At 44.3% G+C, this 23,471-nt stretch overlaps 3 protein-coding genes across 4 annotated transcripts; 1 reads left to right on the top strand and 2 right to left on the bottom strand.

Moving 5' to 3' along the window:
- Positions 1-42: 42 nt before the first annotated feature.
- On the bottom strand, positions 43-4,064 carry ttc4 (tetratricopeptide repeat domain 4). Of its 2 annotated transcripts, none has more exons than XM_071346208.1 (10): positions 3,065-4,064; positions 2,558-2,675; positions 2,296-2,457; positions 2,128-2,205; positions 1,873-1,997; positions 1,685-1,771; positions 1,323-1,564; positions 785-869; positions 582-664; positions 43-482 (listed from the first exon to the last, which is right to left on the bottom strand). In XM_071346208.1, exons 1-10 carry the CDS (start codon positions 3,176-3,178, stop codon positions 383-385), a joined length of 1,194 nt encoding a protein of 397 aa, XP_071202309.1. In that variant the 5' UTR covers positions 3,179-4,064; the 3' UTR covers positions 43-382. The 2 variants fall into 2 exon arrangements, with proteins under 2 accessions (XP_071202309.1, XP_071202310.1); XM_071346209.1 differs by having other exon boundaries at positions 3,742-3,873.
- A 1,658-nt stretch (positions 4,065-5,722) lies between these two features.
- Positions 5,723-8,734, bottom strand: pars2 (prolyl-tRNA synthetase 2, mitochondrial). Its single transcript, XM_071346207.1, has 3 exons — positions 8,584-8,734; positions 6,881-7,482; positions 5,723-6,744 (listed from the first exon to the last, which is right to left on the bottom strand). Exons 2-3 carry the CDS (start codon positions 7,457-7,459, stop codon positions 5,863-5,865), a joined length of 1,461 nt encoding a protein of 486 aa, XP_071202308.1. The 5' UTR covers positions 7,460-7,482; positions 8,584-8,734; the 3' UTR covers positions 5,723-5,862.
- Positions 8,735-8,976: 242 nt separating this feature from the next.
- On the top strand, positions 8,977-23,440 carry dnai4 (dynein axonemal intermediate chain 4). The gene is made up of 17 exons (XM_071346204.1): positions 8,977-9,144; positions 9,453-9,621; positions 13,845-14,026; positions 14,213-14,325; positions 14,571-14,727; positions 14,898-15,037; positions 15,316-15,492; positions 15,645-15,830; positions 16,296-16,465; positions 16,566-16,652; positions 16,901-17,052; positions 18,320-18,477; positions 20,682-20,806; positions 20,889-20,987; positions 21,653-21,879; positions 22,106-22,259; positions 23,247-23,440. Exons 1-17 carry the CDS (start codon positions 9,095-9,097, stop codon positions 23,295-23,297), a joined length of 2,397 nt encoding a protein of 798 aa, XP_071202305.1. The 5' UTR covers positions 8,977-9,094; the 3' UTR covers positions 23,298-23,440.
- Positions 23,441-23,471: the final 31 nt, after the last annotated feature.

A 23,471-nucleotide genomic window follows, 5' to 3' on the forward strand; every position in this document is an offset into this window, starting at 1 on the left:
TTGTTGAGACAGTGAAAAGAAAGTGACACAAACAAATTCCAATACTTTGTTGTAAGGCCTTTTAGTAATAGTGACATGGTGACTTAATTATAACAGATTTTATGACAGGTTCCTAGATAAACACTCATATAGAATTTGATCTATACATACAGTAATGAACACTGCAATCTTGCCAATCACAGAGTATGTTGGAGATATCTGGAACAATGTAAAGGCTCCCATAACATTAATCTCTTCTTCTCTTAAATAACCAAATCTACACTTTTACATATACTTTGGGCAGGGAGTGGAGAGGAGTGCAGTCCTTTCCGATTGGTGGGAAAGAGTTCATACCAGTACTCTGTGAGATTGACAGGTCTAGGCTGATTAATGAGGTGTGTCATTACAGTCGATGGGTTTTCCTTTCTGATAAGAACTTCTCGCAAAACGGCGACCCATTTACCAGAATGACAAAGCTGGGAGTTCCTGCTTTTACAAAACACCTGTCAAAAAAAGCAGGAAAGATCAGCCATGAGAAAGCAATTAGCAAGTCACAGTATACAAGTGAGTTCAAACAAGTGAGAAAAAAATACATTCCGTACCTTTTATGCTGAAGGATTTTAATGAGAGGCGTCTCTGGATTGACTTGATATAAGGACTCTTTCTCGTGGTCTTCAAAGAACAGCTAAGGAGTCAGAATGGCAAAATTGTCAGAAACAACTAAGGAAAACACCATTTTAGAGATAGAGGATATAACCCCAAAACTGTTCAATGAAACCAATAAATCAAAGTAAAAACTACTGACCTGGAGGTTTTGGGGAGAGTACTTCCGGTTAGTGTCCCAAGGTGGGAGTTCCTCTCCAAACATGAGAGTCAGGTGATCAAGAAAGCTAAAAAAGCAAATGTTATGTTTAAGCAATAAGGCACGAGGGGGTGTGGTATATGCCCAATATACAACAGCTAAGGGCTGTTCTTAGGCAAGACTCATCGCAGAGTTCCTGGACACAGTGCTTAGTCGTGGTATATTGGCCATATACCAAAAACCCCTGAGGAGCCTTATTGCTATTATAAAACGGGTTACAAATGTAATTAGAGCAGTAAAAATGTATGTTTTAACATTCAGCCAATCAGCATTCAGGGCTCGAACCACCCAGTATATAAAATCTGTATTATTTTGAGTGTTATTGGTCATCAGCAATGTAATGTTGGTTCTACTTTAAACATCTTGTAGAGTATTGGGTTGGATGATTTCTAGGATCTACAAACCACCATACTGTCTGATTTTATGTAGACCCTTCCAACCCCACATTCTGTTGAGAGAGAGAGAGGAGAGATAATCATACCTGGAGGATTCGCTGAAGGCTGAGATGAAGTCTGTTTGTTGGTGTTCGGGGTAGAGGAAGAGGACTGGCCAATGCATGACACCCTGTTCATCCAGGAACACCTTGGCCCCTGTGGCCTCCACAGAACACAGACCGTCCAGGTCCAGGCCTGCCGTGGCTCTAGAGGAGCCTCTATTATCATCATCACTGTCAGAGCTGCGCTTAGGACGCTGCTTAGGCTTCAGCAACTTGATGCCACGCTCCTGTAAAGCATGTGTGTCATAAAAACGATGTATTGCCATGCGGCAGTTCCTTCGTCAACCCTCCTTATGAAGGAATCATGTGGTCGGATGCGTGTCTTGTGTGACTATGATCTCGCTCACCTTTATAGCAGCCAGCAGAGCCTCTCTCTCACTGAGCTCCTTCTTTTCTTTAACCTTCACCTTCCTTGCATCTCTCTCTGCTGCTCTCTAAACCACAAATACAACCATCTCAGCATAGGATCATCTAAAATATGGACTGGACTCCACAACAGAAGTGAGTCAAGGCCATATTAAGGCGTGTAATATACCTTGTGTTTATCTGCTGTAGCTCTCAGCTCCAGTAGCTTCTTGTCTGTGGGCTGTAGCTTGAGCCCCTCCTCACACCACAGCAGGGCATCTGTATATTTTTTCAGCTCCATACAACACGAGGCACCTGCACAGACACACAGCAGGAGAATGAGAGAGGAGTCATGCATACAGAATTTGTCTCATAGCAAATGTTCAGTGTCTAGATGTGTCTTCCAGTAGAATAGTCAAATTTGATGTTTATTCTAGGGACAAACCTCTAATTAATGCTTTGAGGTGGTCTGGTTTAAACTTCTTTGCAGTGACAGAATCATTCAGTGCAGAGCGCATGTTACCTGCAAGGCAAGAGAGAGTGACTGCAACAAACATCCCAGACCAATATCATGAGATCTACAGATGGGTAAGTTCTAAGAACAGGTCTGTACCCAGGTGGAAGTGTGCTGCCGCTCGGTTAGTGAGCAGGATGGCATTGACATTAGAGTCACTGCAGTTCTTCTTCAGTCCGGCTGTGTAGGACACTATAGCTTTCTTGTAGTTCTTCTCTTTGAAGTAGTCGTTCCCCTCATCTTTCAGGCTCTCGGCTTGCTCTGAGTAGAAATAAGGAAACAACCATTGACTCTGGGTTTGGTTGGGACAGCCAATTCATTCCTCAGGAGTGGAGAAAAAGTACAGCAATGGCTACCATACCCTTTAGTGGTCTGTCATCGTCGTGGATGATGGACTGAATAGCAGCCAGCTCCGGGTGTTTCATGGGGTCAATCTCATCAGGCGCTGTCTTCATGAACATAGGCACCTTATCGAACTCCTGCAGGACAGTGCAATTAATGAGATAGGTAGTAAAGCCTGTGGCCTCTGGAAACCATGGGGACAGTTCTGGGCATAGCTGAGTGTACGACTCTTCGCCAGTAACTAACATAACTAGCTAGCTAGACAATCAATGAGACTGGCAGTATGACAAAATGTAAAGAAAACTGTTTTATATCAAAATGGTTTAGCCATTTAAACACATCTTTAATAGTATTCTAGCTAGCTAGCTAACATTTGTCGTTAGCGCCCATCCACAGATGGCTAGATATGACTGTTTAGCTAGCTAACGTTAGCTAGCCATCACTCCAATGAGAGTAATGACTGAAAACTGTCAGTGCTATATCAGTCGTGTTTGTAGAGATGTAGCTAGTTACATGTCTTTACTACCTCTTCCCAGTTCTTCTCGGAAAAGGCGTTGCTATATTTCTCTTTCTTGAATTTCTCCATAAAGTCGTCCATGCCATCGTCGCTATCATCGCCCTGTTGTGATAGTGAAGCCATATTCACTCCAAATAAGGTGGATGTATTTGAAGATTAAACTAGTTGCTGAATTACGGTTTCTTAGTATTGACTACTGAAGCGACACGTATGACAAGAAATATGTCTACATAAAGTATGTAGAACAAAATCATTCAAGTTGTTTACACGTGAACGTTGCGGTGCAATAAAAAAAAGCTTCCGTAGGGGGAACAGTTAGAGTTTTGATACAATAGTTCCGCTGCAATGTGTGTCTATGACTCGTGTTTCTGTATCTGACCGAGTCCGGATGAAAAAAAATATTTTTAATGACAGACATCACACATGACTAATGAACCAACGTAATTTGAGAACAATTATTGATCCTCTTCCACCGGCCCAATATTGGCCTAAAGGAGCCTAATATTTCTTAGTCCAAGGATTTACATGTTGTTTAAAGGGTGAATTGGCTTTGGAATCCTAAACAGCCACATACTCCCATCTAAATGTGAATCGATTCTCAATTGCGGTACGGTTCTAGAAACCTAAATCCCTCTACTTTCATATCACATCAAAAATCATTTCACAAATGCAAAATACACACTTACTGTACACCGTCTTAACCGGTTTTAACAGTTGCAGATGACAGTATTTTTAAGTGACAACACGTTTGTGGCGTCCATCTTCCATTTACACACAGGTGTTCGGAGACTCAGATAGCTAATTAGCACAGGTAGTCCACTCTGTCTTCTGTAACATGGAAATATGACCATGCGGGAACCCTAACCCTATAAAAGGTTTGTATCAATTGAACCTTTATTAATGTATTTATTTTTTCCTTGCTGATATGAAAGCTAAGGTCCGTATGCTTCCAAAACCGTACCGCAAGCGATCCGTGTTAATGTACAGACCGAGCGTCGCGGCTCTTAACAAAACTTCCTTGTACAGAAGACGCCTTCGTCCAATTGACTTACAGTTGAAGTCGGAAGTTTACATACACATACACTCAATTTTTCCAACAATTGTTTACAGACAGATTATTTCACTGTATCACAATTCCAGTGGGTCAGAAGTTTACATACAAGTTGACTATGCCTTTAAACAGCTTGGAAAATTCCAGAAAATTATGTCATGGCTTTAGAAGCTTCTGATAGACTAATTGACATCATTTGAGTCAATTGGAAGTGTACCTGTGGATATATTTCAAGGCCTACCTTCAAACGCAGTGCCTCTGCTTGACATCATGGGAAAAACAGAAGAAATCAGCAAAGACCTTAGAAAAAAAATTGTAGACCTCCACAAGTCTGGTTCATCCTTGGGAGCAAATTCCAAATGCCTGAAGGTACCACGTTCATCTGTACAAACAATAGTATGCAAGTATAAACACTATGGGACCACGCAGCCCTCATACCTCTCAGGAAGGAGACGCATTCTGTCTCCTAGAGATGACCGTACTTTGATGTGAAAAGTGCAAATCAATCCCAGAACAACAGCAAAGGACCTTGTGAAGATGCTGGAGGAAACAGGTACAAAAGTATCTATATCCACAGTAAAACGAGTCCTATATCAACATAACCTGAAAGGCCGCTCAGCAAGGAAGAAGCCACTGCTCCAAGCCGCCAAAAGAAAGCCAGACTACGGTTTGCAACTGCACATGGGGACAAAGATCATACTTTTTGGAGAAATGTCCTCTGGTCTGATGAAACAAAAATATAACTGTTTGGCCATAATGTTTGGCCACTATGTTTGGAGAAAAAAGGGGGAGGCTTGCAAGCCAGAGAACACCATCCCAACCGTGAAGCACAGGGGTGGCAGCATCATGTTGTGGGGGTGCTTTGCTGCAGGAGGGACTGGTGCAAATTATGTGGATATATTGAAGCAACATCTCAAGACATCAGTCAGGAAGTTAAAGCTTGGTAGCAAATGGGTCTTCCAAATGGACAATGACCCCAAGCATACTTCCAAAGTTGTGGCAAAATGGCTTAAGGACAACAAAGTCAAGGTTTTGGAGTGGCCATCAAAGCCCTGACCTGAAGCCTATAGAAAATTTGTGGGCAGAACTGAAAAAGCGTGTGCGAGCAAGGAGGCCTACAAACCTGACTGTTACACCAGCTCTTTCAGGAGGAATGGGCCAAAATTCACCCAACTTATTGTGGGAAGCTTGTGGAAGGCTACCTAAAACATTTGACCCAAGTTAAACAATTTAAAAGGCAATGCTACCAAATACTAATTGAGTGTATGTAAACTTCTGACCCACTGGGAATGTGATGAAAGAAATAAAATCTGAAATATATCATTCTCTCTACTATTATTCTGACATTTCACATTCTTAAAATAAAGTGGTGATCTTAACTGACCTACGACAGGGAATTTTTACTAGGATTAAATGTCAGCAATTGTGAAAAACTGAGTTTAAATGTATCTGGCTAAGGTGTATGTAAACTTCCGACAACTGTATGTGTAATGTAATGGAACTGAGAGTCATGATCAAGGGGTACTTCCACCCTACCCTACCCCACACATACATACATGTCCATAACAGTGTAATAATAGATTTCAGTCCAGCTCAGTTTGCATCAGACTTAGATTGGCCTTAGTAGGTATAGGGCTGTTGAGCAGTAGCCTCTTTACCACAAATCATCCCACCCAACCACAAGCATGCCCATTTCAGAGGAGCAATAGAGTTCCACAGAGTTCAATAGTTTAGTCCAGCTCCAGATCAGTCCAACTCAGACCGTCTCCACTCGTCTGAGTAGGTCTACCAGTCCATCTCTATTGAGGAACATAGTCTCACCAGTCTGCTGACAGATCACCTCAAACCTGGGTGTCTCCTCTGTAGCCTTCTGCCCCAATGCCACCACGTAGGGATATCCAAGCTGACTGGCATCCTTCAGCCTCTTACCAATGGTCATCTGTGTACGGTCATCCAGAACCACCTCACCTCTTAGGCTGGGCAGAGCCTCCCCCAGAGAAAGGGCCACCTCCTCAGCTAAACCAGCCACCTCATCCACCTTACTGCCCCTTTTAGGGGGCAGAACACAGACCTGGTAGGGGGCAAGCAGCCCAGGCCAGCGGATAGCCTCCTCGGTGGACATCACCTCTATGGCGGCAGCAAGGATCCGGGTCACCCCCAGCCCGAAGCAGCCCATCTCAGTGACAGCAGGCATGTTCTGGGTGTTATTGAAGGTGGCGTTGAATATGTGGGAGTATTTGGTGCCAAGGTAGAATGTATGACCCACCTCTATGCCCTTGGACTCCACCAGTGTGCCTGCCTGGCACTGTGGGCAGTCAGTCCGGCCTGGTTCCATGGTCTCCACATTGGCAGAGAAGGAGCAGCTCCCACAGACCAGTAGTCTGTCCTCTCCGATGTCTGCTGGAAGCTGGAACTCGTGGGAGAGTTTACCTCCGATTTTCCCTGTGTCTGCCTGGACCTGAACAATGCGCAGGCCCAGCCGGGAGAAGAGACGGTTGTAAGCCTGACATACAGACTCATACGTGTGGTAGGCAGCCTCTTCACTCACATCAAACGTGTACATGTCCTTCATGTAGAACTCCCGCCCCCGTAGCAGCCCGAACCGAGGCTTTGGCTCGTCACGGAACTTGCGGGTCATCTGCATAGACAAATTAAACACACATCAGTTTAATGCCATTATAATATAAACCCAAGTGTACGATAAGAAGAAAGAAGCCCCACTCTGAATAAACTAATGAATAAGGTTTAATCTGGTGCCATACTGTAGCCTATACCTGGTAAAGCATTAGAGGCAGCTGTCTGTAGGACAGGGTTCCCTGGGAGGCCAGCAGCTCTGTCACTGCCTCCTCATGGGTGGGGCCCAGGCAGTACTCAGCTCCGTGGCGGTCCCTCAGGCGGAACAGCTCTTTTCCCATCAGGTCCCAGCGCTCGCTGCGTCTCCACAGCTCCGCAGAGCACAGGCTGGGCATGTCCAGCTTCTGCCCACCGATCCTCTGCATCTCCTGGTCGATCAGCCTCACCAGCTTCTCCATGGAGCGCACTGTGGCTGGGAGGAAGTAGTAGCAGCCAGGGTTGGAAGGGTGGATGAGACCTGCCTGCTGCATCAGTCTCTGGCTCTTGCAGGTCATCTCCCCCTGAGCACGACTCTCCTGCCCCAAATCACGCAGGTTGGAGGGCTGGAAGAGACGGGATACTAGGGGAAGGTGTGTGCTAGGTCGGGAGATGGAGTCAATGGGGGTTGGCTTTGCAGCATGTCCAGCAGCACAGCTTGAATGGCTCTTACAAGGAGTGGTGAAGGCTCTGGGCAGGTGGGGTAAGATTCTCTGCCGAAGGTGATGCATTAGGACTTCCATTGTAGTAGACTGGTGTCAATATCCTAGAAATATGAGAAAAATCAAGGACTTGTTTTACATATACTGAACAAAAATATAAAACGCAACTTGTAAAGTGTTGGTTCCATGTTTCATGAGCTGAAATAAAAGATCCCACAAATGTTCCATACGCACAGAAAGCGTATTTCTCCAATATTGTGCACAAATTTGTTGACATCCCTGTTAGTGAGAATTTCTCTTTTGCCAAGATAATCCATCCACCTGACGGGTGTGGCATACCAATAAACTGATTAAACAGCATTATCATTACACAGCACCTTGTGCTGGAGACAATAACAGGCCACAAATATGCAGTTTTGTTACACAACACAATGCCACAGATGTGTCAAGTTGAGGGAGTGTGCAATTGGCATGCTAACTGCAGGAATGTCCACCAAAGCTGTTGCCAGAGAATCTAATGTTAATTTCTCTACCATAGCCACCAACAACGTCATAGAGAATTTAGCAGTACGACCAACCGGTCACACAACCGCAGGCCACATGCAATCACGCCAGTCCAGGAAGTCCACATCTAACTTCTTCACATGCGGGATCATCTGAAACCAGCTACCCGAACAGCTGATGAAACTGAGGAGTATTTGTCTGTAATAAAGCCCCTTTTGTGGGGAAATAATAATTCTGTTTGGCTGGGCCTGGCTCCCCAGTGGGTGGGCCCAGGCCCACTCATGGCTGCTCCCCTGCCCAGTCATGTGAAATCCATGGATTAGGGCCTAATTAATTTGTCAATTGACTGATTTCCATATATGAACTGTAACTCAAAATCGTTGCGGTTATATTTTTGTATGGTATAAAAATAGATTGAGGATATAACCCCAAGGTCAGCAAGAACGGTTTTAAAGCTAGCTAAGTAAACAAACATTGACACTTATTTTGTTAGGCAATGCAATAAACCATAAAACGATTACATTATCCAAATGTCATCTATTTGTAGCCATTGACAGTACCAGATTGCTAGCTAGATGCCTTCAACCTTTCAGATGTAGCTAGCCAGGCAGGTATAACTAGCTAGCTAGATGTTAGCAAACACGTTAGGTAGCTAGTTTGCTCTGCAATGCAATTCGAGAGCAAGCACGAGAGCAACTCACCTTGTGTATGAAACCGAACGAGAGTAATGATGAGCTGGTACTTGACTCATGCGAAGTTTATTAGCTAAAGAACGTTAGCTAAGCTAGCCGTGCGTACTCTTCTTCGACAGGGATGTCGACCCACGTGGACAACTATCACCTGTGTACTGCCACCTACCGTGCTGGAGTAGCTAGCTAAAACGTCTTCATTTAAAAAAAAATCCAAAATGATATTTTCAAAACGGATGCATTTATGTTATGGACAAGCACTGTCCAGAAAAGCAGACAACAGAGTCCCAAAAACGTGGATCTATACACGAACTGGGGTCGTTCTTAATTTGTCCTGACCAATCATAATCTTATCCGTCTTATGGGAGGAGCATGTTGCTATAGTAATATGAAACAAGAAACTGTGAAGCGTGAAGTTAGTTCAGCTAGCGTTATTGCTGCCTCGAATATGTAACGAAGTCATAAACCAATTAGTAAACACCACTATTGCCTTTGTACTAACGACGACATAAGACCACCAAAAATGTCCACCACCAGAGCAAAACTGAAGAAACCCACTCTGAAAGTTACACCGTAAGTTGCTAGCTAGCTAGTTACCCTAAAAGCTAACTAGTAAGCTAACATGCTAATGGCAATGGCAGGTGATGCTTGCTAGCTACTGTATGTAGACTGTTATCAGCACTTTTACATCTAGGCAATGCTCTCCAAGGCATTTAACACCCTGTCATTTCACCATATCCCTTGCCCTATTAAATCACGTTACTGTGTAATAAATCAGTGTGATCTCATTTATTTATTCATTTTTTACAATTTAAGCTAGTAGATAGGGTCTAACTTGATGTGTTCTGACCAGTAGACAAAATGCCTTTACTGTCTTTCAGATCTTCCCGGGTAATGAATGTCTCAACATCAGGGGTACTCCGGGTCAACCACAGCTCAACATATGCTCGGAGTATCAATGCCTCAGTGAGCCGGAAAAGTTTCAGTTTGGCTGCTGACAGTAAAATCTTGGATAAAAGCTCTGTTCAAACACCAAAACACACAGTTCAGGTACAGCCCTTTATTGACACGTCTTCTTTGATACATTGCAGGCTCAGCATCCTCCTGTACTCCCTGTTCACCCATGACTGCGTTGCTGTGCATGTCTCCAACTCAATTGTCAAGTTTGCTGATTACCAACAATGATGAGACCGCCTACAGGGAGGAGGTGAGAGCCCTGGAGTGGTGGCTGCAAAATAACCTCTCCCTCAATGTCAATAAAACTAAGGAGCTGATCGTGGGGCCGCAGTGGAGGTCAGAAGTTCCTCGGCGTGCACATCACTGACAACCTGACAAGGTACCTTCACACAGACGGCGTGGTGAAGTAGGTGCAACAGTGCCTCAGGAGGCTGAAGAAATTTGGCTTGGCCCCTAAGACCCTCACTAACTTCTGCAGATGCACTATTGACAGCATTTGGTCAGGCTGTATCACCGCCTGGTATTGCAATTGCACCGTCCAGTATGGCAATTGCACCGTCCACAACCCCAGGGCTCTCCAGAGGTTGGTGCGGTCAGCCCAATGCATCACCAGGGGCACACTGCCTGCCCTCCAGGACATTTATTTAAATTTTATTTAACCTTTATTTAACTAGGCATGTCAGTTAAGAACAAATTCTTATTTACAATCACGGCCTACCCCAGCCAAAGCCTAACCCGAATTACGTCCGTTTGGGATATAGCCTGGAATCGAACCAGGGTCCGTAGTGACGCCTCTAGCACTGAGATGCAGTGCCTTAGACCGCTGTGCCACTCAGGAGCCCCACATCTACAGCACCCGGTGTCACAGGAAGGCCAAGAAGATCATCATGGACCTCAGCCTCCCGAGCCACGGCCTGTTCACCCCGCTACCATCTAGAAGCCGGAGACAGTATAGGTGTATCATCAAATCTAATTTTATTGGTCACATACACATGGTTAGCAGATGTTAATGCGACTGTAGCGAAATGCTTGTGCTTCTAGTTCCGACAGTGCAGTAATATCTAGTAATCAAGTAATAACAAGTAATCTAACAATTCCCCAACAACTACCTAATACACACAAATCTAAAGGGGTGAATGAGAATATGTACATATAAGTATATGGATGAGCGATGGCCGAGCGGCATAGGTAAGGTGCAATAGATGGTATAAAAAATAAAATTTTATTTGTCACATACACATGGTTAGCAGATGTTAATGCGAGTGTAGCGAAATGCTTGTGCTTCTAGTTCCGACAATGCAGTAATAACCAACAAGTAATCTAACCTAACAATTCCACAACTACTACCTTATACACACAAGTGTAAAGGGATAAAGAATATGTACATAAAGATATATGAATGAGTGATGGTACAGAACAGCATAGGCAAGATGCAGTAGATGGTATCGAGTACAGTATATACATATGAGATGAGTAATGTAGGGTATGTAAACATAAAAGTGCATAGTTTAAAGTGGCTAGTGATACATGTATTACATAAAGATGGCAAGATGCAGTAGATGATATAGAGTACAGTATATACATATACATTATATTAAGTGGCATTGTTTAAATACAGTATATACATGTGATATGAGTAATGTAAGATATGTAAACATTATTAAAGTGGCATTATTTAAAGTGGCATTGTTTAAAGTGACTAGTGATCCATTTATTAAAGTGTCTAGGGATTGGGTCTCAATGTAGGCAGCAGCCTCTCTGAGTTAGTGATTGCTGTTTAACGGTTTGATGGCCTTGACATAGAAGCTGTTTTTCAATCTCTCGGTCCCAGCTTTGATGCACCTGTATTGACCTCACCTTCTGGATGATAGCGGTGTGAACAGGCAATGGCTCGGGTGGATGTTGTCCTTGATGATCTTTTTGGCCTTCCTGTGACATTGGGTGCTGTAGGTGTTATGGAGGGCAGGTAGTTTGCCCCCGGTGATTTGTTGTGCAGACTGCACCACCCTCTGGAGAGCCTTGCGTTTGAGGGTGGTGCAGTTGCTGTACCAGGCTGTGATACAGACAGACAGTATGCTCTCGATTGTGCATCTGTAAAAGTTTGTCAGGGTTTTAGGTGACAAGCCAAATTTCTTCAGCCTCCTGAGGTTGAAGAGTCACTGTTGCGCCTTCTTCACCACACTGTCTGTGTGGGTGGACCATTTCAGTTTGTCTGTGATGTGTACGCCCAGGAACTTAAAACTTTCCACCTTCTCCACTGCTGTCCCTTCGATGTGGATAGAGGGGTGCTCCCTCTGCTGTTTCCTGAAGTCCACGATCATCTCCTTTGTTTTGTTGACGTTGAGTGAGAGGTTGTTTTCCTGACGCCACACTCTGAGTGCCCTCACCTCCTCCCTGTAGGCTGTCTCGTCGTTGTTGGTGATCAAGCCCACTACTGTTGTGTCGTCTCCAAACTTGATGATTGAGTTGGAGGCGTGCATGGCCACGCAGTCGTGGGTGAACAGGGAGTACAGGAAAGGGCTGAGCACACACCCTTGTGGGGCCGCAGTGTTGAGGGTCAGCAAAGTGGAGATGTTGTTTCCTACCTTCACCACCTGGGGGCGGCCCATCAGAAAGTCCAGGACCCAGTTGCACAGGGCGGGGTTGAGACCCAGGGCCTCCAGCTTGATGATGAGCTTGGAGGGTACTATGGTGTTGAATGCTGAGCTGTAGTCAATGAACAGCATTCTTACATAGGTATTATTTTTGTCCAGATGGGATAAGGCAGTGTGCAGTGTGATGGTGATTGCGTCATCTGTGAACCCTTTGGGGCGGTTTGCAAACTGAAGTGGGTCTAAGGTGGCTGGTAAGGTGGAGGTGATATGATCCTTGACTAGTCTCTCAAAGCACTTCTTGATAACAAAAGTGAGTGCTAAATGACTGTCCCTGTACGGGTAGTCATTTAGTTCCGTTATCTTTGCCTTCTTGGGTACAGGAACAATGGTAGATAGCCATCTTGAAACATGTGGGAACAACAGTCAAGGGATGCATCTGGGCCCGCAGCTTTGCGAGGGTTAACATGTTTAAATGTTTTACTCACGTCAGTCATGGAGAAGGAGAGAGGGGGGGTGCAGTCTTTGTTAGCGAGCAGCGACGGTGGCACTGTATTATCCTCAAAGCAGGCAAAGAAGGTGTTTAGTTTGTCTGGAAGCGTGACGTCGGTGTCCGTGACGTGGCTGTTTTTGTAGTCCGTGATTTCCTGCAGACCCCGCCACATACGTCTCGTGTCTGAGCCATTGAATTGCGACTCCACCTCGTCCCTGTACCGGCATTTCGCTTGTTTGATTGCCTTGCGGATGGAATAACTACGCTGTTTATATTCAGCCATATTTCCAGACTTCTTTCCATGGTTAAATGCGGTGGATCGCGCTTTCAGTTTTGCGCGAATGCCGCCATCCGTCCACGGTTTCTGGTTAGGGTAGGTTTTAATAGTCACAGGGGGTACAACATCTCCAATGCACTTCTTTATAAACGCACTCACGAGTCAGCGTATAGGTCAAAGTTGTTCTCCGAGTCAGCGTATAGGTCAAAGTTGTTCTCCGAGTCAGCGTATAGGTCAAAGTTGTTCTCCAAGTCAGCGTATAGGTCAAAGTTGTTCTCTGAGGCTGACCGGAACATCTTCCAGTCCGCGTGATCAAAACAATCTTGAAGCGTGGCTTCCGATTGGTCAGACTAGCGATGAATTGTTCTCGTCACAGGTACATCCTGTTTGAGTTTCTGCCTATAAGACGGTCGGATTTGCCGAAGGGAGGGCGGGAGAGGGCTTTGTATGCATCGCGGAAGTTAGAGTAGCAGTTGTCGGGAGTATTAGCCCTGCGTGTCGTGCAACCAATATGCTGATAGAATTTAGGTAGCCTTGTTCTCAAATCATAGCTGGGACCGAGAGACTGCTAAACAGCTTCTATCTTCAGGCCATACTGGTTTGCAGTTATCCCTAGCCGGCCTCCACCCAGTACCCTGCCCTGAACCTTAGACACTGTTCTAGCCAGCTACCACCCGTTTCTCTACCTGCACCTTAGAGACTGCTGCCCTATGTACATAGAGTCATTGAACACTGGTCACTTTATGTTTACATTATGTTTCACCCACTTTCTTCTGGATTATGTGTGTATAGATTTATTTTATTGCTAGGTATTACTGCACTGTTGGAGATAGTATAAACACAAGCGTTTCACTGCACCTACAAATCTGTGTATGCGACCAATACATTTTGATTTGATTTGACATTGCAATAACAATTACTGTGCATCAGTTAAAAAGTTACATCCCTCTCACAGGTCTTTGATGAAAATGGCAAGGACGTCACCCCACAGCCTCTCTACCAGCCGGACCCTGCAGCAGTGATGTCGAAACACAGCAAGATCTTTGCCAGTGACACCTCTGGTGGCACCATGTCAGACTTCTACTCTACGGCATACCAGACAACAACCAACGCTAGCTTCGCCGGGCCCTTTACCAGGTAACACACTCTCAGAATATTCACTTTTTAAAAGCAACATTATTTAGAAGACAATGTGCATAACTTTATGGTCATTGGACTATGTACTGCTTTGCTTTCAGTACCTTAATCTCACACTCTAGTTCTCTTGTAAACATTTTTAAGTAATATGATTATGACAGAGTAATGCTGCCTGTCGTATGTCAGGTCAGTGTTTGGAAGCAGCACAGTGTCCAGAGGGAGCCAGTCCACGATGGAGTCGATGAATGAAGAGATTGAGGACCCATCCTCCAAAAGGGACATCTCCATCAGTCTCTCAGGTTGACAATCATTTAACTCTCCTTTCATTTACTGATGATGTTACAGGAGTATGCTGCTGCCATGGCAGCTATATCACTATGATGACAAAACATTAATTGTGTAATCTGACAGCAGTTGTATTGCAACTTGATTGCAAGTATATGTCATCTGAGAATACCGGGATGCAAAGTTACCCCAAAATGTACCATTTTTATAACCTGGATGCTTTTATTTATGTTGTTGATGTATATTTCTGTCCTGTCAGATGTCCAGGTGAGGAGGGAAGAGGTGAAAGAGTTGATAAAGGAGGAGATGTTGGACGACGTGGTGGATCGGTACCTCATCGAGTCAGAGACCCTCTGGCTACTGCACATGCCAGCCGTCTCTGTGTCTGTGGACTCTGAGGAAGCTGAATCTGTCAAGTAAACAATCACTTTTTCCAGATTCAGAATGAAATAGCTCATATGTAGATCCAAATTATGTAGATTCCAGGCTCAGGCCTCAGTACCTCATAATGCAGTTCCTTGCTTGCTATGTAGTTTATATACATTTTAATGCAACTTGTGTTCTGTCAATCACCCTCTGTCGGAAGAGAGAGAAATAATCTGTACATGGAGCTGTGTAAAAACAGAATGGGGAATGATAAGTACGTGGAGCGTTCCATGCAGACGTTCAACGGAGCTCCCAAGACCAAGGAGGTCCAGAGTGAGGCCATCACCATGGTGGATTCAGGTTAGGATGCATTTCATCCTTGCTATGAGATATGAGAGCATTCTTGTCTGTTGTTCTTATCTCACCTCTCACACAACGGCTATCACCCAAGCACAGCCTCCTCAGTCAGACGTTCGTTGGTTAAGCACCCCCCACTGTGCACTGATGTCAATTCAACTTCTATTCCACGTTGGTTCAACGTCATTTTCGTGGAAACAACATTGATTCAACCAGTGTGTGCCCAGTGGTTCTCTGGTCTCTATGCCTGTTGTTACAAATAGCAATTGTCTCCTTTATAGCCACCACAGCCACCACCTGGGATATGTATGACTCATTCCGCAGCGCAGGGCTGGGGGAGGCTGCCTTGTCCCCAGACACAGACAAGGCCAGCGTCCCAGAGATTGTCTCCAACCACAGACTGGACCCCACCAGAGCTCCCGAGAGAACCATGTCTGTCATCAGCACCACTAGCATAGGTACAGTAACACTGTCATTAATAGAATATAACCATATTAGAGGACAAAGGGATCTTTATGGTTATGATCCTGCAGCAGTTCTAGAATTTCTTATTTATTTACAGTTTATTTCATGATGATGTGTGATATTAACAGGCGTCTTTCTATTCCAGCGAGTGCCTCTAGCTCGCGGATCGAGATGGAGCCTTTCGTGGTTCCGTCTGAAGATGAACCGGACCCGGAACTGATTCTGCAGTCAGAGAAGTTCCAGCAGGATCTGTTCGTGATGGAAAGGATCATTCTAGAGAACATCTACCAGCCGAAGCTGGCTGCATACAGACAGCTCCCCACATTGGAAGGTATGGTTATTACTGATGCATGCGTCTCTACCCACTGGGCACAGACGTCAGTTCAACGTCTATTTTTTATTTACATTTGGTTGAGTTGTCAACTAACGTGAATTCAACGTGAAATCAACACCATGACATTTGGATTTAGGTTAAGTTGAGGACTTTATGCAAATCCAATCAGTTTTCCACTTTGATTCAACATCATTACATAACATATATATATTTTTAATGATGTGGAAACAACGTTGATTCAACCAGTTTTTGCCCAGTGGGTGGTGTTTTTTTTGGTGATGTTTGCAGGCAAACAGTACACTGTAATCTATGTCCCCATGTGGTTTATTAGCCGCAACGTTTTAACCTTTAGGTCTTCATCAGGTTCGGATCATATGTTTATCAACTTGAATTGATATTTAGTAATGTTACATATTGAATGCCTTATTTCTTAAAAACAACCATGTTTGTTGGATGTTCCAGATCCTGACAGTGTGCCCAAGGTTGTGCCCACGGTGGTGAGCAGGAGAGAGGAGAGTTCCCTGGATGAGGAGAGCACTCTGACCCCGGCCCTGGAGCGCCTCTGGTCCTTCAGCTGTGAGCTGACTTCAGGACACAACGTCAGCAGTATGGCCTGGAACAAGAGGAACCCAGTATGATTCTATCTTTATTCACTTATTTATTTGTCTTTTGATGTGCGTAATATTATTTTAACAAATAAACTCTCTCTCTCCTTGTTATTTCCTTCTCCAGGACCTTCTTGCAGTGGGGTATGGACAGTTTGACTTCAAAGACCAGAAATCAGGCCTGATCTGCTGCTGGTCTCTGAAGAACCCCACGGTAACTGACACTTCTCGCATTTCTGTTTTGTTCTGAATTTCAGTTCATACCATTAGTTTCTGAAATTGTGCTGTACATATAGCCTGGTCCCAGATCTATGTGTGCTGTATACTCCTATGGACTTTATCATGCCAAACATTTGGCAAGGCAGCACAAACAGATCTGAAACCAGGCTACTGTACCAGTGCCAGGTTAGAGAATAGTTCTCTAGTGACTAAGCTAATGACTTTTGTATTTTGTATCTACAGTGGCCTGAGAGGGTCTTTACCTGTGAGAGTGGAGTGACTACTTTGGACTTTTCGGCAAGCAATGCCAGCCAGCTAGCAGTGGGGATGCATGATGGCAGCATAGCCACCTACAACGTCGAGAGCAGAGAGAAGACACCCGTCATTGACAGCAGGTGGGTATGTGTCTCCTCAGAGAGAAAGAGAGAGAGAGACAACCAAATCTACATGTGTCTTATTTCTCATAGACACCAGGTGGCACTGTATACTGGCAGACAAACAGGCTATATGACAGGGTTCCCCACCAAGTTTTCTGAGCAAAAGAAAATTAAGAAAATAAATGTTATAATTTTTGTTCTTGGAGATAAAATACTGTAATATTACCAGGAAATTAGCTTGCACATGATTTTAATTTAGGAAATCTGCTCACAGGTATTCATACGCATAAATACAGAGGGATATGTGATCGTATCCCAATGTTATCATGATTTTGTCAAATACCATATCTGTTTGGGATTCTTGCGGTCAATTTGCAGTGTACAAATTATTTATAACTATGTTTTGACTCCCCGACCATCTTCTCAAGGAAAAATCAACCCATGGCTGTATGTAATTGGGTACCACTATATGGTTTACAAAGCATAGCCCACAGTCACAAACATTTCTGCTTTACCTTTATAATTAGTCAGTGGAGTAGGTCTATGTTCCGTTTATAATTTAAAATAATAGCAATTGTAATGTATAAACTTTTGATAATCACAAAAGATTGAGGTGATGAACAATATTGGAAACATTAATGGTGGAGACAAGGATAAGTCTTATTTAAAAACATTTGATTTCTTATTTCAAAATGAGACTTTTTCATGTTCATTTGGAAATGCACGTATTGCACAGTCGGTCATGTCAAGGACTATGTTTAAAGAATAAAACAACAGGAAACCTACACTGAAAGGGAGATGGTTACCGTGATGCAGAGGAAACAACGGAAGGCCAGCCAGCCAACAAAAACACATAACAAGCCTTTTAACAAGCTGTTCCATCGTTCCTCAGATACTAGCGCAATATATTTGTGTGAATTCAATAGAGTGACGCATTTCCACCAAATATCTACTGTTTTTACAGTATCTCCTGTGCATTTCTCCCCGTTACTCAACATCTGTCTATTGTTGTTATGACTGACTAGCTGGGCTGTGATGTCACAGACTGTCTACTATTTGTAATTTCCATTGGACACTGGAATATCTACTGATCTCACACAGACATGTAACAAAGCTGGTAGAAATTACATCTGTGAGAGCTACAGGAAAGCTGCGTAGTGACTGCATCTAGGAAAACCTCAACATGTGTGTGTGTGTGTGTGTGTGTGTGTGTGTGTGTGTGTGTGTGTGTGTGTGTGTGTGTGTGTGTGTGTGTGTGTGTGTGTGTGTGTGTGTGTGTGTGTAGTGACTGTGCCCACAAGCACACAAGCCCTGTGTGGCAGGTAAGGTGGATCGACCATGAGAGGGGTGCCTCAGGGGAGGACAAGGGAGAGACACTCATCTCTGTGTCTGCAGACGGCAGGATCAGCAAGTGGTTCCTGCGGAAAGGCCTCGACTGCATAGGTCCAGTTTTACCTCAATCTCTGAAAGTTTTGGGAAACCTTTCTATTAGTATGCCCCCTCCAAGTATCCACCCTCTAAAATACTTAATATTTTTGTAGATACTTTTTCAGACAAATATTGCAGACATTTCCCCCCATAACCTTCCAGTCAGCAGACATTTCCCCCCAATAACCTTCCAGTCAGCAGACATTTCCCCCCAATAACCTTCCAGTCAGCAGACATTTCCCCCCATAACCTTCCAGTTAGCAGACATTTTCCCCCATAACCTTCCAGTCAGCAGACATTTCCCCCCATAACCTTCCAGTCAGCAGACATTTCCCCCCATAACCTTCCAGTCACCAGACATTTCCCCCCATAACCTTCCAGTCAGCAGACATTTCCCCCCATAACCTTCCAGTCAGCAGACATTTCCCCCCATAACCTTCCAGTCAGCAGACATTTCCCCCCATAACCTTCCAGTCAGCAGACATTTCCCCCCATAACCTTCCAGTCAGCAGACATTTCCCCCCATAACCTTCCAGTCAGCAGACATTTCCCTCCATAACCTTCCAGTCAGCAGACATTTCCCCCCATAACCTTCCAGTCAGCAGACATTTCCCCCCATAACCTTCCAGTCACCAGACATTTCCCCCCATAACCTTCCAGTCAGCAGACATTTCCCCCCATAACCTTCTAGTCAGCAGACAACACTTACAGACTTTTCCCCCATAACCTTCCAGTCATAAGCGTAACAGTTACAGTTGAAGTCGGAAGTTTACATACACTTAGGTTGGTGTCATTAAAACTCGTTTTTCAACCACTACACACATTTTTTGTTTACAAACTATAGTTTTGGCAAGTCGGTTAGGACATCTACTTTGTGCATGACGCAAGTAATTTTTCCAACAATTGTTTACAGACAGATTGTTTCACTTATCATTCACTGCATCACAATTCCAGTAGGTCAGAAGTTTACATACACTAAGTTAACTGTGCCTTTAAACAGCTTGGAAAATTCCAGAAAATTATGTCATGGCTTTAGAAGCTTCTGATAGGCTAATTGACATCATTTGAGTCAATTGGAGTTTTACACGTGGATGTATTTCAAGGCCTACCTTCAAACTCAGTGCCTCTTTGCTTGACATCATGGGAAAATCAAAAGAAATCAGCCAAGACCTCAGAAGAAAATTGTAGTCTGGTTCATCCTTGGGATTAATTTCCAAATGCCTGAAGGTACCACGTTCATCTGTACAAACAATAGTACGCAAGTATAAACACCATGGGACCACACAGCTGTCATACCGCTCAGGAAAGAGACGCGTTCTGTCTCCTAGAGATGAACGTCCTTTGGTGCGAAAAGTGCAAATCAATCCCAGAACAACAGCAAAGGACCTTGTGAAGATGCTGGAGGAAACAGGTACAAAAGCATCTATAGCCACAGTAAAAACGAGTCCTATATCGACATAACCTGAAAGGCTGCTCAGTAAGGAAGAAGCCACTGCTCCAAAACCGCCACAAAAAAGCCAGACTACGGTTTGCAACTGGCAGCATCATATTGTGGGGGTGCTTTGCTGCAGGAGGGACTGGTGCACTTCACAAAATCGATGGCATCACCAGGAAGGAAAATTATGTGGATATATTGAAGCAACATCTCAAGACATCAGTCAAGAAGTTAAAGCTTGGTCGCAAATGGGTCTTCCAAATGGACAATGACCCCAAGCATACTTCCAAAGTTGTGGCAAAATGGCTTAAGGACAACAAAGTCAAGGTATTAGAGTGGCCATCACAAAGCCCTGACCTCAATCCTATAGAAAATGTGTGGGTAGAACTGAAAAAGGATCCAACAAACCTGACTCAGTTACACCAGCTCTGTCAGGAGGAATGGGCCAAAATTCACCCAACTTATTGTGGGAAGCTTGTGGAAGGCTACCCGAAACGTTTGACCCAAGTTAAACAATTTAAAGGCAACGCTACCAAAAACTGAGTAAACTTCTGACCCACTGGGAATGTGATGAAAGATGAAAAAGCTTAAATAAATCATTCTCTCTACTATTATTCTAACATTTCACATTCTTAAAATAAAGTGGTGATCCTAACTGACCCAAGACAATTTTTACTATGATTAAATGTTAGGAATTGTGAAAAACTGAGTTTAAATGTATTTGGCTCAGGTGTATGTAAACTTCTGACTTCAATTGTATGTGCTCTAACCCATACCTCCACAGACCTGATGAAGCTGAAGAGGACGAGGAATGAGAAAGCCAAGAAGCAGGTTGGAGACAAAGAGAAGAAGAGCGAGGCACTCATATCACGGCAGGCACCGGGGCTATGTTTTGACTTCCATCCCACGGTGAGCGACCAGAGTGTTCTTAAGTTTCCATAAAGGATAGTTACACATGCGTTGTTTTAGTTACTTATTCCTGTGTTTTTAGGACTCCAACATCTACCTTGCTGGTACAGAAGAGGGCCACATCCACAAGTGTTCCTGTTCCTATAACGAACAGTTCCTGGAGACCTACATAGCACACAAAGTATTAACAGATCCTTCAGGACGTACAGATGCTCTCTGCTGGACTGAATAATACAATGCCATTCATTCATTCCCTAACCTAGCTTCATGTCTGCATCCCTGTTCAACCCTAACACTAGCCTCTACCACCACCCTAACCCTAGACTCATGTCCAAATCCCTGTTCAACCCTAACCCTAACTTCATGTCCACATCTGGTTGAGCCCTAACCCTAGCGTAAACAACCTTAACCCTAGCTTCATGTCCACATCCAGGTTCAACCCTAACCCTAGCCTCAACTCTGACCCTAACACTAGCGTCATGTTCAACCCTAACCCTAGCCTCAACTCTGACGCTAACCCTAGCTTCATGTCCACATCCATGTTCAACCCTAACACTAGCCTCAACTCTGATGCTAACCCTAGCTTCATGTCCATATCCATGTTCAACCCTAACACTAGCCTCAACTCTGATGCTAACCCTAGCTTCATGTCCATATCCATGTTCAACCCTAACACTAGCCTCAACTCTGATGCTAACCCTAGCTTCATGTCCACATCCATGTTCAACCCTAACCCTAGCCTCAACTCTGATGCTAACCCTAGCTTCATGTCCACATCCATGTTCAACCCTAACCCTAGCCTCAACTCTGATGCTAACCCTAGCTCTAACCTCTCCTTGCTCTCAGGGCCCTCTGTACCGGATCACATGGTCTCCGTTCTGCTCAGATGTCTTCCTGAGCTGCTCCTCTGATTGGACGATCCAGCTGTGGCGGCAGGACCTGTTCACTCCCGTGCTGGGCTTCACCTCGACCCAGAGTGCCGTCTATGATGTCATGTGGTCCCCCAAGTGTGCCACCGTGTTTGGGGCCGTCAACGAGGGACGCGTGGAGATCTGGGACCTGGGAGCCAGCATGTGAGTAGTCTATCTTTGTCTGTCTCTTTCATTTTCTATTACTCTCTCTCTTAATAAATTGATTTCACTCTCTCTTTCTCTCCATTTCTATATATTGTAGTTTCTTCTCTTAATGCATTTCCAGAAATATGAAGCTGCAATAATAAAGCTCAACTCTTTATTCTGAGCTTGGCCTGTGAATAAACAATAGACAGCATTTCCACCATGCCCTTGTCCCTCTCCCAAGCCTGGACCCCACCATAGTGAGCCTGGCCAGTCCCGGGGTGAAGCTGACCTCCCTGCTGTTTGCTACTGAGACAGACTGTATCCTAGTGGGGGACAGTGACGGACAGGTCAGCGTCTACCAGCTCAAGAACCTCACCGTAGGAGAGGGAACACAGGTGAGGCAGGGGTCTCCAACAGGTCGATCGCAAGCTACCAGTAGTGCGCAGCCCACCTATGAGTAGCTCGCCAAGCAATTATGAAAGTACATGCATTTTCTTGTTTCTTCCTTGCAAACTGTCAAAACCATAAAGCTCACGGCTACTATCCAATCAAAGCCACACTTACATTATCCCACCCCTGGTTAGCCACTATTGGTTTAAAAAGCCAAACGTAACACATCTGCCAATTAATTTCCAGCAATATTGCCCTTGTCTGTTTGCCTGCGACTCAAACTGAATTCTTCCGCTGCTCTATCGTTCGCTACATACTTCAGTCTGAGACTGCCATCGTTGAAGTCTTTATGGTGACATCAAAATTAGGGGTGTTGTACAAAACAAAGTCATCAATGATTGGGTCATCTCTAACCAATCAGAGTATCAAAGCCAATGACGAATGTTCAACACCCCTAATTTTACCAGGTTTATTTACAGAAAACGCATCTCTTGCATACCAAGGAGCTGGGGATGAGTTGCAGTGTAGAAAAGAATAATGTGACTGTTTCAAAGCTTAATAAAAAAAGAGTGGTTTGCAACATGTTTCGTTTTCTAAAACAAGCTCTCGTGCTAGAAAGGTTTGGAGACCCCTTGATTAGTGTGGTATCTTTCCGGTTTGAATATAAGCCAACTGCCTTGCATAGAAAGGGTCTGTTGCATACACCTTCTGATCAGAATGCTTAATCGCTGTTCTTAGTGACTCATCTTTTTGCGGTATGCACTGTTCTGTAAGACATACTGTATGTCACATCATAACCACTCAGTGCTTTGCCTTACATACAAACTGTTCTCTGTGTAAATTCAGTTTGATTACTACAGACCATTTAAAGACAATTTCAGCCCAGATTAAGGCATAATTTCCTCAGTCTGTGGGTGGCTGGTTAACTGTTTTTATCTCCCTGAGCAAACAGACAGAGGGTAAAATATCTTGTCTCATCTCTGTCCCCTTAGGTGGATGCGTTAGAGGACATCATCGGCTCCACCCTGGCCAGTCAGCTGTGAGTGGGCTGTATCCCCTAAAGCCTGCCTCATCCACTATGTCATCATCGGCTGTCTGTCGCCATAATGTTTGGTCTCCAGGGACTGCATCTTTGTCTGTTTTTATATTGAGAAAAAGAACATGATCATTTTTCATTACCATAAAACATGTCTCGTCTCTGCTTGTCACTCACTGTC

This window comes from Salvelinus alpinus, chromosome 16 (genome assembly GCF_045679555.1).
Source record: "Salvelinus alpinus chromosome 16, SLU_Salpinus.1, whole genome shotgun sequence".
Lineage (NCBI taxonomy): Eukaryota > Metazoa > Chordata > Actinopteri > Salmoniformes > Salmonidae > Salvelinus > Salvelinus alpinus.

Excerpts from the sequence above, each read along its gene's own strand:
- pars2 (XM_071346207.1), bottom strand. The coding sequence starts at position 7,459 with ATGGAAGTCCTAATGCATCACCTTCGGCAGAGAATCTTACCCCACCTG. Across the intron at positions 6,745-6,880 it reads TGCCTCTAATGCTTTACCAG|ATGACCCGCAAGTTCCGTGA; the intron begins GTATAGGCTACA and ends TTGTCTATGCAG.
- ttc4 (XM_071346208.1), bottom strand. The coding sequence starts at position 3,178 with ATGGCTTCACTATCACAACAGGGCGATGATAGCGACGATGGCATGGAC. Across the intron at positions 2,458-2,557 it reads CGATGACAGACCACTAAAGG|AGCAAGCCGAGAGCCTGAAA; the intron begins GTATGGTAGCCA and ends ATTTCTACTCAG. Across the intron at positions 2,206-2,295 it reads GGCAGCACACTTCCACCTGG|GTAACATGCGCTCTGCACTG; the intron begins GTACAGACCTGT and ends CTTGCCTTGCAG.
- dnai4 (XM_071346204.1), top strand. The coding sequence starts at position 9,095 with ATGTCCACCACCAGAGCAAAACTGAAGAAACCCACTCTGAAAGTTACA. Across the intron at positions 9,145-9,452 it reads CCCACTCTGAAAGTTACACC|ATCTTCCCGGGTAATGAATG; the intron begins GTAAGTTGCTAG and ends ACTGTCTTTCAG. Across the intron at positions 14,326-14,570 it reads CATCTCCATCAGTCTCTCAG|ATGTCCAGGTGAGGAGGGAA; the intron begins GTTGACAATCAT and ends CTGTCCTGTCAG.